The 15,991-nt window shown below is 45.6% G+C and overlaps 1 protein-coding gene across 1 annotated transcript; it reads right to left on the bottom strand.

Moving 5' to 3' along the window:
• Nucleotides 1-136: 136 nt before the first annotated feature.
• Nucleotides 137-13,763, bottom strand: LOC106612993 (beta-secretase 2). The gene is made up of 9 exons (XM_014214777.2): nucleotides 13,162-13,763; nucleotides 4,879-4,967; nucleotides 4,433-4,646; nucleotides 3,595-3,726; nucleotides 2,925-3,059; nucleotides 2,498-2,599; nucleotides 2,064-2,213; nucleotides 1,748-1,916; nucleotides 137-1,531 (listed from the first exon to the last, which is right to left on the bottom strand). Exons 1-9 carry the CDS (start codon nucleotides 13,450-13,452, stop codon nucleotides 1,293-1,295), a joined length of 1,521 nt encoding a protein of 506 aa, XP_014070252.2. The 5' UTR covers nucleotides 13,453-13,763; the 3' UTR covers nucleotides 137-1,292.
• Between the last annotated feature and the right edge of the window lie 2,228 nt (nucleotides 13,764-15,991).

The following is a 15,991-nucleotide window of genomic DNA, read 5'->3' on the forward strand; positions in this document are numbered from 1 at the left end:
GAGAAAGTGAACCTGCACCATGGTGCCCTATACTTGTGTAACTCTTTCTTTAGTCATACTAGTCAAGTGAATGGTGGATTGTTTATCCAGGTTGAAGGCTGTTGGAATAGAGGCCGGGCCTATTATCACGCTGGAATGAGAGAGCCTTTACTTTAATCTGGTCAATGTAATTATATACAATCACAACTTTGGCACTGATATACAGTTAAAACACATTTAAACAAACATGATCATGCTCAACAGTTTCATGTAAATCATCTGCACCTGATTCTGTATCAACACCTTTGCAAAATATTTTCTTTAACTTTTGATAGAAAAATACAGTACAATTTGTTTGGACAATACATCTCCACTTTTGAAATCATGGGTAATTTTGGGTGTTGTACAATTTAGAAAATATTAATTAGCATAGAAATATACGTGCCCTTACAAATCAGTTTTCTGTATGTCTACTAATGGCAAGTTTTTGAAATATTATACAATCACATTGACATTTCAAATATGTATAGCAGTAAAAGTACATCATTCAACAATATCCTATAACACAGTTGCTGTCGATTGCTTCATTCTCACTCATACAGATGCAGTGATATTGATCTTCATATTTTTGACACTTGATTAGTATTTGAAAAGTGCAATTAAAAATGTTGCAAACCATGCTAGTTCCCATTTGAGGACATTGTAAACCAGAAGGGAAGTATTATATCAATCTAAGTCATTTTCTTACCCCAACATAATGTGTGGATCTTCAATTGTCTGAACTCCTGCTTGTGCTTTGTGAATTAAAATAAGAAACTGCTACGTAACATTCTTATCGCAGAGAAGAAGTTGCCATGAAATAATGGTATTGATACCTGTGGGGAACATTCAACAAACTTCAAAGCATAATTTACAATACCCTATTTTGAGTTGAGGCTTCTAAGAAGTAAAAAGAAACCTGACTTTTTAAGAGTTCTTGTCTCTCAGCTGAGAGCAGTGGAGAATCAGCAGGTAATATGTGCAATGAGGGACTGGGCTGGCATAAGGATAGCATGATTCCTTTCTGCTACCCAACCTTCAGTCTTATAACATGTCTAAATTAATCAGAGGTTGATGTAAAACGAGTGCAAAGAACTGGTAACGTCTAAGCTAAGACAAGTGTTCACTGGTCAAACTGGTTAGTTTATTCCCCCCATGATGTGTCCAGAGAACAGTCCTATTGGTCAGTGAAGCCCCAACCCCTCCCCTTTCCCAGCCTCAGTAGAACTGGGACTGCCGGTGGCCGCCGTCGTGTCACCCGAGGCCCGCCTCAGTCACTTGATGCGGTGGCGGACCAGCGAGGACTCATCAGTGATCTCGCGGGACCGGTCTCGGTGACGACAGGACAGGAGGAGGAGCAGGATGAGGAGTACCACAGCACAGACGGCCATCAGGGCATAGGAGATGACCCAGAGAAGGGGCTCCTTCAGCAGCCCTCCAGCAGCACAGTCAGATGCCACGTCTGCAGATGAGAAGGGCCCCAAGATCTCTGACACGGCTAGCCCACCGTTCACTAGAGAGGAGGGTCCGGGGTTATAATGACTGACGTATTGTGGAATGCGATATTTTGGATACGAGGGGCACTTGACCAAGCAGATAAACATTTAATAGCCCCAAAAAATTACATATTTTTCTGATGCTAGAGCCATAAAGCCTTGGTCTTCCAATACAATATGGTTATGTAAGACCCAATAATATCCTTTATGCCCTAAGTGTCTCCAGCCCTCACCTGCACATCTGCTGACAGCGAAGCCCACCCTCTTCTCAGCCCGGTCGAAGATGACGTAGAAGCCCTCCATGACAGTGGCTCCTATCACCAGGCCGTTGGCTGACGACGAGATGCCGAAGCGGAAGCAGTTCAGCCTACCGTCCACGTCTGTGATTGGCTGGATATACAGCTGCAGGGAGGAGCCACACAGACACACTAATGTCAATCAAAGAGCTGTCGGCAAACAGATCTAAAGCTCATAACAAGATGGCGGATGTTGGTTAGAGTAAGCAAACAACAAAACACACGGGGAAACATGGGGGACGTTTGTTGTCACCTGAGGGAGGATGGAGATTTTGAAGGATTGGCTGGTGTTGGTGGCTCTCAGGTAGATGGACAGTTTGGGGAAGAACCTCCACGGCGTCTCCCCCTTCAACCAGCAGGCCAGTTTAGTACCACCCCAGAACCCTGAGGTGAAGTCCTGGATCTGGACCATAGAAATACAGTGACTGATTGTTAAGACTCCAACAAAACTGTGTTGTGAAAAAAAAGTGTACTTTTACATAGATGAATACACATTTTCTCTCAGATCTGTAGACCAGAACAAAGTTGGCCATATTGGGGTGGAAAAATACAGGCCATGGTCATACTGTATGAAAAGGAAATAACTTGCAGTGTCCTCAGTCTACACAGTTACTGAATTGTCCTCAGACAACCAGATAATCCTAGAAGTCCTTTGTCATTTGATCATGGGCACAGAGGCTGACATACCAGAGATGTTTTTGAGATGGCCTCCACCACAGCACTGAACACATTCACAGGCAGCCGCAGCAGAGTGGTTCCACTGTCCACTATGGCTTTATCCTGGTTGTACTGAGATATAGAGAGAAGATGTATAAAGAAAGGGGGAGACAGATTTTTGTTTTCTTCAGTTACATGGTTTCCTTTCAGAAGATCTTGATCAAACAAAAAGCTGAAATGTACACCTTGGTTCCTGGAAGGCTTCAGAAACAGGATTAGCATATTGTTGTCTTTATTAACTGTTGCTTTATTTCCTCTTTCCAAACCTGCACTACAGGCTAATCCACCAAGAATGCTGACTAGAAACAGTTTTAGGCTTAGGGCCAAGTCTTTGTTCCTGACGTGTTGTGCAGATTGAAACATTTAGAAAACAACAGGGGGGCAGTCTGTCTCATACCTCTTTGCAGTCCAGGTTTAGATTCTGGTCCCCAACCTCCAGCTTTAATACTTCCACCTGATAGTACCACTCTTCCTTTATAGGGGTGTACCACATGGACCCAGAATACAATGTTGGTTCAACTCCTCCCATGACCTGAAACAAAACTGGGTTTTCATTCACCGTACACGACTGAATACAATGATAGCCTGAATACTATACTAAAACTACAATGGAATGCATTGGCACAGTTTGGTACGGCATTGCAGACAGTGATTACACCCCACCATCTCTCCCATCTGCCCCTCTCAGAGGCTCACGTGGTCGGCTCGACCGCTCATATAACACCGACAGACCTGCTCTCGGCAGGGGGCTCTCTTAGCTTAATTAGCCACTCACTAACTAGATTGGGCGACCAATGGGGAAACGCATTGAGAGGCGCAGAGACTTGCTAGCGATCATGTTTCTAAAAATTATCATGCCGCTCAGTCTCATCCGCCCTTGAAAGGTTTATCTGGTCTGGGAGTTGGGAGCAATATTATGCCAAGAGTCTGCCTAGCGTACGTGAGATGAACAGCCTCAATAATCATCCTCTTTTGCAGTACAATAACCAGCCTTTGTAAGGAAGTCTCCCCCCCAGCATTCACTCCTCCCATACATAGCCTTTAGCTTTCTCCTCCTGACTACTCACAAGACTTCCCCCCGCGGGGTCGGCAGTGGTGCTGGCTGACAACCCAGCTCCGCACATCTGGAGGGAGAACACATCTGGGATGCCTGTCTGTCGTACCACGGAGTTAAAGAAGGGCTCCACCGAGGAGTCAGGCTGAGAAACACAAAACACTGGTCATTAACGTAGTATAAAATAGTATAATGTCTTGGCTGTCCTATTGGTCAACAGTGAAGCTGTAAGCACAGAGAATGACAGGAGAAAGTCTTATCAGTTATCCCCGTGACTAAACAGCCCCCCCCCCCCATATACCTTGACTTCACATGGTGTATATGTCAAAGGCCAGATACATGCATGTGATGTTTGACGAACATTCTGCAAATCATCTGAACAAAAGCTGAGAACTGCAGTACAGAGTGGTCACCGTACGTTCTGGCATGTTAATGATTTAAAATGGTTGACCTCAACATCTGCATACATTGTGTCAGCTCAGAATAGCCTCAGCCACCACGCCCCATGGGTCTATGTGATGATGAGATTATGAACAGTATCATGTGTGTGAACCTTGATTTGCTCTTTGATAACATTCAGCAGCTCTTCATGCCCCACCACGCTTACGTACACCACTGTGCCAAATCAAACAGACATGGCGATAGGCATGGAACCCCTTCCTTCCTTCATAGGGGGCGGCAGGGTAGTCTAGTGGTTAGAGCGTTGGACTAGTAACCGAAAGGTTGCAAGTTCAAATCTGTCGTTCTGCCCCTGAACAGGCAGTTAACCCACTGTTCCTAGCAGCCTAAAAATGGTTAAAAAAATAAAACATATCCAGAGTCCCAGGGGGCACCAAGCCCACCCCCTTTACCTGAGCCAGCAGGGGGTAGGCCAGGCCCAGGATGCCCTGCCAGTTGACCCCTGGGAGGAAGAATGCGTTGGAGGAGAGAATGGTGGCGATGTTGATGGTGGGGGTGCCGGGGATGCTGGGGATGAGGACGCGGTCGGTGCCCAGCTCGCCCTCCCAGTTGCCCTGGGTGTACTTGACGACCACGCCCCTGCCAGTGGACTGGTACGTACTGGAGCTGAACACAGGGAGGGACAGGGAGAGTAACCAGTACTCTTAGACAAAGGAAATCTTATCAAATGCATGCCTGAGCCAATTCTAAACAAAAATAAACACGATCAGATTGTAGTATAAATTATGAGATTGATATAAAACACTGATTATTGAATTAAGGCATTTTCTAATGTTATTGGGGCCACCAAATATAATGTGTAGGTAACGTAGGCTTCTTATTGAGCCTGACGACTCACAGTGCTGTGTTGAAGAAGTGTGTGATGAAGGGATGTGCTGCTGCGGCCACTGCAAAGTTACTACTTCCTGTATCAACCAGGATATTCAGCTGGAAAACAAAGAGAGTAGTGAGTACTTTATCAATCATTCAACCATCTGGGTTAAGCACACAGAACAACTCAACCCCATTCATCTTAATACACGCAATAAACCCACATAAACTGACTCACAGTCAGTAATCGTGCTTTGAGCTGAACAGGCTATTTACTAGGCTTCTGACGTCTGAGGATTAGAAAAAAAGCTCTCTGGTCTGGTAGTCTTTGGGAAAAACGTCCACCCATTGCTCCAGAGTCTAAATGTCCCTCCAACCTGGTATTTGTCGGCTGTGTGCGAGCAGGAGCTGTGTGCGAGCATGAGCTAGCAAAGCAGCAGTTGAGATTATGTTGTCTCAGGCATCAATTCAACGAGGGGGAACTAATGAGATAACCGACTTCTGTCACCTCGGTGACCGGCACAGAAGAGTCATTACTTAACATTCCTCATCATTAAAGAGGCCATAATAAACAGTGCTCTCCACGGCTCTCAAAATGAGTTTATTTACCATTTAAACATGACCTCAAATCATGTTAGGCTGCATACCCAGCCTTTAAGGCACTTTGGATTGATGGAGGAGAGGTAACAAAGTAAACACACAGGAATGCGGTCTGCTGGTGTGACATTCTACTTCCTGTTTCTTCCCTAAAGCAGCCTGAGGAAAACATGATTTTCTGGATATTTGTTTCCATTCAACTAAAGCATGGGCTTCATCAATGCTAAGAATAAGAAGTGACTTACTCAGAGATTTTAAATTGAAGACCTTACTTGACCCCCAGACAGAACAAATGTAGCATAGGCTACTCAAGAGTATTCTGCATTCTTGTGTTGTCGACACTGTTCCGAAAAAAACCCAGATGAGCAGGAAGTATTGATGACAGACAAACACTGAGTAAATAGGCCTAGTTATTCCTCACAATGTACGGTAAACAAAAACCCTAGCAGGATCTACAGTGCCTTCAGAAAGTATTCATACCCCTTGACTTATTTCACATTTTGTTGTGTTACAGCCTGAATTCAAAATGGACTAAATAAAAATGAATCTCGCCCATCTACACACAATACTGCATAATGTTTTTAGACATTTTTGCAGATGTATTGACAATGAAATACAGAAATATCTAATTTACATAACTATTCACATCCCTGAGTCAATCAATACATGTTAGAATCACCTTGGGTAGTTATTACAGCTGTGAGTCTTTCTGGGGAAGTCTAACAGCTTTGCCCACCTGGATTTTACAATATTTGCATTACTATTTTTTAAATTCTTAAAGTTCTGTCAAAACTGTAACTAGGTCACTCAGGAACATTCAATGTCGTCTTGGTAAGCAACTCCAGTGTATATTTGGCCTTATGTTTTAGGTTATTGTCCTGCTGAAAGGTGAATTTGTCTCACAGTGTTGGAAAGTAGACTGAACCAGGTTTTCCTCTAGGATTTTGCCTGTGCTTAGCTCCATTCTGTTTCTTTTTATCAACCAAAAGAAAGCCACCACCATGCTTAAAAATATGAACAGTGTTGGACTTTCCCCAAACATAATGCTTTTTATTCAGGACATAAAGTTCATTTTTTGGCCACATTTTTTGCAGTTTTACTTTATTGCCTTATTGCAAACAGGTTGCATGTTTTGTAATTTTTTTATTCTGTACAGGCTTCCTTATTTTCACTCGGTCATTTAGGTTAGTATTGTGGAGTAACTACTATGCTTTTGATCCATCCTCAGTTTTCTATCACAGCCATTAAACTCTGTAACTGTTTTAAAGTCACCATTGGCCTCATGGTGAAATCCCTGAGCGGTTTCCATCCTCTCCAGCAACTGAGTTAGGAAGGATGCCTGTATCTTTGTAGTGACTGGGTGCATTGATACACCATCCTAAGTGTAATTAATAACTTCACCATGCTCAAACGGATATTCAATGTCTGCTTTTTTTGTTTTTTATCCATCTACCCATTACCCTTCTTTGCGAAGCATCGGAAAACCTCCCTTATCTTTGTGTTTGAAATTCACTGTCTGACTGAGGGACCGAACAGATAATTGTATGTGTGGGGTACAGAGATGAGGTATTCATAAAAACATTTTAAACACTACCGTAAATTCCGGACTATAAGCCGCAACTTTTTTCCCACGCTTTGAACCTTGCGGCTTAAACAATGACGCGGCTAATATATGGATTTTTCCCGCTTTCAATCTTTTTTTCTCCAAGAAAACACATTCTGTGACGTGCTCAGTTTTTGGGCGGCATGAAGCTTTCATTAGACCAATGAAATTGCCGAACGGGTTAAGGTCAAACAACTTTTTTGTTTACGGTTTAGATTAAATCGAGCGCTCTCAAACTTCCCATCATTCTGATTACGGTAGTCATTTTGTCACCCTTATCATGGCAAAGACACAGAGAAATGCATATGATGCAGCTTTCAAGTTGAAGGCGATTGATCTGGCTGTTGGAAAAGGAAATAGAGCTGCTGCACGGGAGCTTGGTCTTAATGAGTCGATGATAAGACGTTGGAAACAGCAGCGTGAGGAATTGACTCAGTGCAAAAAGACAACTAAAGCTTACTGCAAATTTTTTATTTTTTGTTACAAGCTGTGTTTCGTTAAAGCCTATTTATTTTTGTTACAAGCCGTGTTTCGTTAAAGCCTATTTATTTTTGTTACAAGCCGTGTTTCGTTAAAGCCCATTTATTTTTGTTACAAGCCGTGTTTCGTTAAAGCCTATTTATTTTTTTTACAAGCCGTGTTTCGTTAAAGCCTGTGTAAAGTTCATTTGTTTCAATGTACCGGTAGGCACCTGCGGCTTATAGACATGTGCGGCTTATTTATGTTCAAAATAAACATTCAGTGGGTGCGGCTTATGTTCAGGTGCGCTCAATAGTCCGGAAATTACTGTATTATTGCACACAGAGTCTATGCAACTTAAGCACATTTTTACTCCTGAACTTATTTAGGCTTGTCATAACAAAGGGGTTGAACACTTGTTGACTCCAGATATTTAAGTTTTTCATTTTCAATTAATTAGTAAACATTTCTAAAAACATAAATCCACTTTGACATTATGGGGTATTGTGTGTAGGCCTGTGACACAAAATCTCAATTGAATCAAATTTAAATTCAGGCTGTAACACAACAAAATGTGGAAAAAGTCAAGGGGTGTGAATACTTTCTGAAGGCACTGTACTTCCTCAAAGCTCTATGTTGCGTCCCTATCTGTGTTTCCTAGTTGGACTGGCCGAAGTCCCACCCCCGTGGCTCCGACATCTGAAACCCTACTGCCACCACACAGATGGCAGCACGCCACTCACGCTGGGCCCAAACCGGACAGACCATCCTGACGCAGCCTGTTGGGGAAAACTAGGGCCATTTCTTTGCACCTCCAACCCTCTCAATCCTCTTCCGTACTCCCCTAGCCTGGCTGGGCCACTGCCAGGCAAATCCCTCCTCTTCCCCATCCCTGAGCCAGCACGGCGGCCTGGTCGCCTGTGGTTGAGCCCTGCCTGGCTAATTAGCAGAGGCTCAGTGGCAGGGACGTGCATCTGCTACCTGTTTGTACCAATTACCAGATGTGAGGCACTCCAGTCGACACCTCAGCCTTGCTGCGACGGGGCTAACAGATGTGGCAATTAGTGGTTCATTTGAATAACGCCTTGTTTAACATCATACTGTAGATAGAACTGTTTGAGGTTTGGTGTTATTGTGCCCACTCCCCTTGTACTCTCTTTCTCTCCCCTCCACCCTCTCCCCTCCCTACCTCCCCTCTTCTCTCCCCTCCCTACATCCTCTCTTCTCTCCCCTCCCTACCTCCCCTCTTCTCTCTCCGCCCTACCATCTTCTCTCCCCTCCCTACCTCCTCTCTTCTCTCCCCTCCCTACCTCCCCTCTTCTCTCTCCGCCCTACCATCTTCTCTCCCCTCCCTACCTCCCCTATTCTCTACCTACCTACCCTCTTCTCTCCCCTCCCTACCCTCTTCTCTCCCCTCCCTACCTCCCCTATTCTCTACCTACCTCCCCTCTTCTCTCCCCTCTTCTCTCTCCGCCCTACCACCTTCTCTCCCCTCCCTACCTCCCCTCTTCTCTCCCCTCCCTACATCCTCTCTTCTCTCCCCTCCCTACCTCCCCTCTTCTCTCCCCTCCCTACATCCTCTCTTCTCTCCCCTCCCTACCTCCCCTCTTCTCTCTCCGCCCTACCATCTTCTCTCCCCTCCCTACCTCCCCTATTCTCTACCTACCTACCCTCTTCTCTCCCCTCCCTACCCTCTTCTCTCCCCTCCCTACCTCCCCTATTCTCTACCTACCTACCCTCTTCTCTCCCCTCCCTACCTACCCTATTCTCTACCTACCTACCCTCTTCTCTCCCCTCCCTACCCTCTTCTCTCCCCTCCCTACCTACCCTATTCTCTACCTACCTACCCTCTTCTCTCCCCTCCCTACCCTCTTCTCTCCCCTCCCTACCTACCCTATTCTCTACCTACCTACCCTCTTCTCTCCCCTCCCTACCCTCTTCTCTCCCCTCCCTACCTCCCCTCCCCTCTTCTCTCCCCTCTTCTCTCTCCGCCCTACCACCTTCTCTCCCCTCCCTACCTACCCTCTTCTCTCCCCTCCCAACCTCGCCTCTACTCTTCTCTCCCCTCCCTATCCTGCCTCTTCTCTCCACTCCCTACTCTGCCTCTTCTCTCCTCTCCCTACCTCGCCTCTTCTCTTCTCTTCCTTCCCTCCCTACCTCGCCTCTTCTCTTCCTTCCCTCCCTCCCTCCCTCGCCTCTTCTCTTCTCTCCCTACCTCGCCTCTTCTCTTTCTTCCCTACCTCGCATCATCTCTTCTCTCCCTACCTCGCCTCTTCTCTTCTCTCCCTACCTCGCCTCTTCTCTTCTCTCCCCTCCCTACCTCGCATCTTCTCTTCCCTCCCTTCCCTACCTCGCCTCTTCTCTTCTCTCCCTACCTCGCCTCTTCTCTTCCCTCCCCTCCCTACCTCGCCTCTTCTCTTCCTTCCTTCCTTCCCTCCCTACCTCGCCTCTTCTCTTCCTTCCCTCCCTACCTCGCCTCTTCTCTTCTCTCCCCTCCCTACCTCGCATCTTCTCTTCCCTCCCTTCCCTACCTCGCCTCTTCTCTTCCTTCCCTCCCTCCCTCCCTCGCCTCTTCTCTTCTCTCCCTACCTCGCCTCTTCTCTTTCTTCCCTACCTCGCATCATCTCTTCTCTCCCTACCTCGCCTCTTCTCTTCTCTCCCTACCTCGCCTCTTCTCTTCTCTCCCCTCCCTACCTCGCCTCTTCTCTTCTCTCCCCTCCCTACCTCGCATCTTCTCTTCCCTCCCTTCCCTACCTCGCCTCTTCTCTTCCTTCCTTCCCTCCCTACCTCGCCTCTTCTCTTCCTTCCCTCCCTACCTCGCCTCTTCTCTTCCTTCCCTCCCTACCTCGCCTCTTCCCTCCCTTCCCTTCCCTACCTCGTCTCTTCTCTTCCCTCCCTCCCTACCTCGTCTCTTCTCTTCCCTCCATCCCTACCTCGCCTCTTCTCTTCCCTCCCTACCTCGCCTCTTCCCTCCCTCCCTCCCTCCCTACCTCGCATCTTCTCTTCTCTCCCCTCCCTACCTCGCCTCTTTTCTTCCTTCCTTCCCTCCCTACCTCGTCTCTTCTCCCCCACCCTACCTCGCCTCTTCTCTTCCCTCCCTTCCCTACCTCGCCTCTTCTCTCCCCTCCCTACCTCGCCTCTTCTCTTCCCTCCCTACCTCGCCTCTTCTCTTCTCTCCCCTCCCTACCTCGCCTCTTCTCTTCTCCCCCACCCTACCTCGCCTCTTCTCTTCCCTCCCTTCCCTACCTCGCCTCTTCTCTCCTCTCCCTACCTCGCCTCTTCTCTTCCTTCCCTCCCTACCTCGCCTCTTCTCTTCCTTCCCTCCCTACCTCGCCTCTTCCCTCCCTTCCCTTCCCTACCTCGTCTCTTCTCTTCCCTCCCTCCCTACCTCGTCTCTTCTCTTCCCTCCATCCCTACCTCGGCTCTTCTCTTCCCTCCCTGCCTCGCCTCTTCCCTCCCTCCCTCCCTACCTCCCCTCTTTTCTTCCCTCCCTTCCCTACCTCGCATCTTCTCTTCTCTTCTCTCCCCTCCCTACATCGCCTCTTCTCACCCCTCCCTACCTCGCCTCTTTTCTTCCTTCCTTCCCTCCCTACCTCGCCTCTTCTCTCCCCTCCCTACCTCGCCTCTTCTCTTCTCTCCCCTCCCTACCTCGCCTCTTCTCTTCTCTCCCCTCCCTACATCGCCTCTTCTCACCCCTCCCTACCTCGCCTCTTTTCTTCCTTCCTTCCCTCCCTACCTCGCCTCTTCTCTCCCCTCCCTACCTCGCCTCTTCTCTTCTCTCCCCTCCCTACCTCGCCTCTTCTCTTCTCTCCCCTCCCTACCTCGCCTCTTCTCTTCTCTCCCCCCTACCTCGCCTCTTCTCTTCTCTCCTCCCCTACCTCGCCTCTTCTCTTCCCCCCTACCTCGCCTCTTCTCTTCCCTCCCTTCCCTACCTCGCCTCTTCTCTTCCTCCTCTCCCTACCTCGCCTCTTCTCTTTTCTGCCCTCTCTACCTCGCCTCTTCTCTTCTCTCCCTCCCTACCTCGCCTCTTCTCTTCTCTCCCCTCTTCTCTTCTCTCCCATCCCTACCTCGCCTCTTCTCTTCCTTCCCTCCCTACCTCGCCTCTTCTCTTCTCTCCCCTCTTCTCTTCTCTCCCATCCCTACCTCGCCTCTTCTCTTCCTTCCCTCCCTCCCTACCTCGCCTCTTCTCTTCCTCCCTTCCCTACCTCGCCTCTTCTCTTCTCTCCCCTCCCTACCTCGCCTCTTCTCTCCCCTCCCTCCCTACCTCGCCTCTTCTCTCCCCTCCATCCCTACCTCGCCTCTTCTCTCCCCTCCATCCCTACCTCGCCTCTTCTCTTCCTCCCTTCCCTACCTCGCCTCTTCTCTTCCTCCCTTCCCTACCGCGCCTCTTCTCTTCTCTCCCCTCCCTACCTCTTCTCTTCTCTTCCCTCCCTACCTCACCTCTTCCCTTCCCTCCCTACCTCGCCTCTTCTCTCCCCTCACCTCCCTACCTCGCCTCTTCTCTCCCCTCACCTCCCTACCTCGCCTCTTCTCTCGCCTCACCTTTTGAAAAAGGCCTTTTTCAGGGAACAAGTAATGGGTTAACAACATACAGCTGTTCTGGAGCAATGGAAGTAAATTAAGCCTTGAAAGATGATGCTAACATTTCCTACAGGTGTCTCAACTTTTGTTGATTACTTACCAACCCTGTCTGTATAAAAGCAGTGTTGGAACAGACTGTTACTACACACTCTTAAGCATTATTTGGACAGTATTGTACTGCAGGAAGTAGTATATTGCTCTCATAATGGTGAGGAAAAATACAATTAACAAAGGAAGACAGACCATTATAACCCTTAAAAGTGTAGGTCTTTCCTTTAGAGAAATTGCAAAGAAAGCCAAGGTGTCAGTGAGTACAGTTTCCTACACCATCAAGAGGCACTTGGAAACTGGAGGAAACTCTGACAGGAAGAGGTCTGGCAGACCCAAAACCACAACAGAATCAGAAGACAAGTTTCTGAGAGTCAACAGCTTTCGCGATAGGCGGCTCACAGGACAACAGCTTCAAGTACAGCTTCAAGTACAGCTTCAAGTACAGCTTCAAGTACAGCTTCAAGTACAGCTTAACACTGGGCAAAGTAAGCAAGTCTCAGTTTAGCCTAGTGGTTAGAGCATTGGACTAGTAACCGAAAGGTTGCAAGTTCGAATCCCCGAGCTGACAAGGTACAAATCTGTCGTTCTGCCCCTGAACAAGGCAGTTAACCCACTGTTCCCCGGTAGGCCGTCATTATAAATAAGAATTTGTTCTTAACTGACTTGCCTAGTTAAATAAAGGTTTAATAAAATGCCAATAGTGTGCAAAGCTGTCAAGGCAAAGGGTGGCTATTTCAAGAATCTCCAAAATATTGTGATTTGTTTAAAAGAAATGTTGGTTACTACATGATTCCATATGTGTTATTTCATAGTTTTGATGTCTTCACTATTATTCTATAATGTAGAAAATAGTAAAAAAGAAAAGAAAAACCCTTGAATGAGTAGGTCTTCTAAAACCTTTGACCGGTAGTGTGTGTGTGTGCATCTCGCCTTCATTTGAAAACATTTCAACTGTGATACCAAAGAGGTCAAGAAATGTATTCCACATTGAAAACAACAATAGGTCATATTCTCATATACCTTTTGACCAGGGGTACCCAGTGTCATCTCCATGTAGTAACCTCTGCCAGAGTCGCCTTGTAAGTTATTGACCATGTCCAAAAAGTTGACTATTCCAGCTGGATCAGATGCCAGGGACAGTCCATTTCCTGAGGCTTGTATTCGTTTCATAGGAGTTAAATCCAAATCCAAAGAAGAGTTAAACGTCCCTATAAATATTTTAAGTGGAATAGTATAGTGAGATTTTGCCATTCCAAAACAGAGCATGATAAATAATGCCCCAAAAGGAATAGAACCTTTATGGTAAGCCATGGCAACTATTATTTAGGGCAAGTCAAACCTCAGAAAAAGTCCAGCTCCTGGTTCAAAGTTTGCTCCTTAGTTTTCAGCTTGGCCAACATGAAACCTCCAGTGCGGTAATCATAGTGAGCGTGATGTTCTGACAACGACGCTAAAGAAACACATAAGAAACAACTCCGGCATTACATTTAGACGCTTGGTATTTAAAAGTTTACTCCTCTCTCTGAAAGTTGTTCACCACTTTATTATTTTAGATTACTTCCCGAATTCCATATCGCGGATGTGACGACGTTTTTTGTTGGTCAAGGACGATTTGCTTGGACGGCGCCTATGGGGCGCACCATAGAGATAGATAGAGCACTTATTTTTATATATATGCCATTATAGCGTCTGTGACACCACGGGCAGCGCCACTGAGGCTACAACTCATAGGCATCCCCACCTAGATAACTACTTAGACTACTTTAAAATGGTGGAAGCATGCTGGAGGCCCTGCCCATGCTAAAACTGCCTTTTGGCCACTAGAGGCCTCTATCAGCCTTTGAATTTAATTTATTTCATTTTGGGTAACAGACATATACCACAAAATGTACAATGTGGACCCAGACGATATCACTTGAAAGTATAAATTAATATTCTTATTTCCAAAGTGGTCCTCGATGGTGAAAACAATATCACATATAATGATTAAAAGGCAAGACAAAATTACAAACAACCCTAAATACATTCGTTTATATTGACATCCTAAAAAGTGGCACGATTCACTGCACTTTCCCTAACCCTAAAAATCATCCATATTAATTTCACATTAAAACAATCTATTAATTGCACATCAGGACTCCTGAGTGGCACAGTGGTCTAAGGCACTACATCTCAGGGCTAGAGGAGTCACGACAGACCCTGGTTCGATTCCAGGCTGTATCACAACCAGCCGTGATTAGGAGTCCCACAGGGCGGCGCACAATTGGCCCAGCATTGTTTGGGTTAGGGGTAGGCCGTCATTGTCAATAAGAATTTGTTCTTAATTAATTGACTTGCGTAGTTAGATAAAGGTTACATTTTTTTTAAATCATACCGATCCTTCAAATAAATACACCTGACCAGCAGTAGGGAGCAGAACTGTTTACTAGCTCTGGTATTGTAACTGTGTTGGTTATAGACCGCATCAATGTGGTTTTTCATATAACCTGGGGCACGATCATTTAAGATGTAAAACTCCAAAGGCAATAAGCCCACCTCTCGGAACTCCTGTACCCCTATGTGGGTCCTAGGGGGGACATTCAGCATATACCTGATAACATTATTTTGCATGACCTGCATTCTCTTTTTCAGCTTTTTTGATAGCCCACTATACCAAGCAGAGCACGCATAATCAAAATGACACTGAATAAAGGTTGAGACAAGCAGTTTCTTAACTTTAATGTTAAAATATCTAGTGTTACGATATAAAAATGTCAATTTGTTCACCATTTTCAAAAGAATTTCAGCAGCAATCAGGTCTCCAGAAAGGGATTGATCTAGGGACACACCAAGAGAAGTTACACTTGTTTTAGATTCAAGCTCCTTGCCTGCACAGTTTACCTTTATCTTGTCAGCCCTAAGTAATCTATGTTTTGTTCCAAACAAAATAGATTCCGTTTTTCCCATATGTAGCAACAATTTGTTGTCAGTCAACCAATCTCCCTTTAAAGGCCCAGAGCCGTCAAAAACATGATTTCTTTCTGTGTTTTGTATATATTTCCACACTATGAGATTGGAATCATACTGTAAAATTGTGAACATGATAATAATGCCATTTTAGTGTAAGAGCTGTTTGAAATTTCAACCTGTTTTGGTGGGATGGAGTGACATCACCATGTATTAAATTAGTTAATAGACCAATAAGAAAGAGTTCCAAACCTCTCTACCAATAAGAGCTATTTTTCTGTTTTTCCCCTCCCCACTCAGATCACTCCCAGACTAACCTAACATAGCAGGCATAAAAGAAATGCATGAAACTAGTTCCCCTACATACTGGTGTTGAGGAGAAGAGAAAAAACTATTGGGGGAGATTCTCTTCTGCATTGTTCAACCAATCCAGTAAATGTGGAGGAGACGTTAAGATAGAGTTTCACCTTGTTAAAAGGATCTGACCCTTTTTTTCAATTTTGCCTAAAATGACATACCCAAATCTAACTGCCTGTAGCTCAGGACCTGAAGCAAGGATATGCATATTCTTGATACCATTTGAAAGGAAACACTTTGAAGTTTGTGGAAATGTGAAATTAATGTAGGAGAATATAGCACGTTAGATCTGGTAAAAGATAATACAAAGAAAAAACATGCATTTTTTAAATATTTTTTGTACCATCATCTTTGAAATGCATGAGAAAGGCCATAATGTATTATTCCAGCCCAGGCGCAACTTAGATTTCGGCCACTAGATGGCAGCAGTGTATGTATAAACTTTTTGACTGATCCAATGAACCATTGCATATATGTTCAAAATGTTGTATCAAGACTGCCTAAAAGTGCCTAATTGGTTTATTAATACATTTTCAAGTTCATAATT

Source organism: Salmo salar, chromosome ssa09 (genome assembly GCF_905237065.1).
Source record: "Salmo salar chromosome ssa09, Ssal_v3.1, whole genome shotgun sequence".
Lineage (NCBI taxonomy): Eukaryota > Metazoa > Chordata > Actinopteri > Salmoniformes > Salmonidae > Salmo > Salmo salar.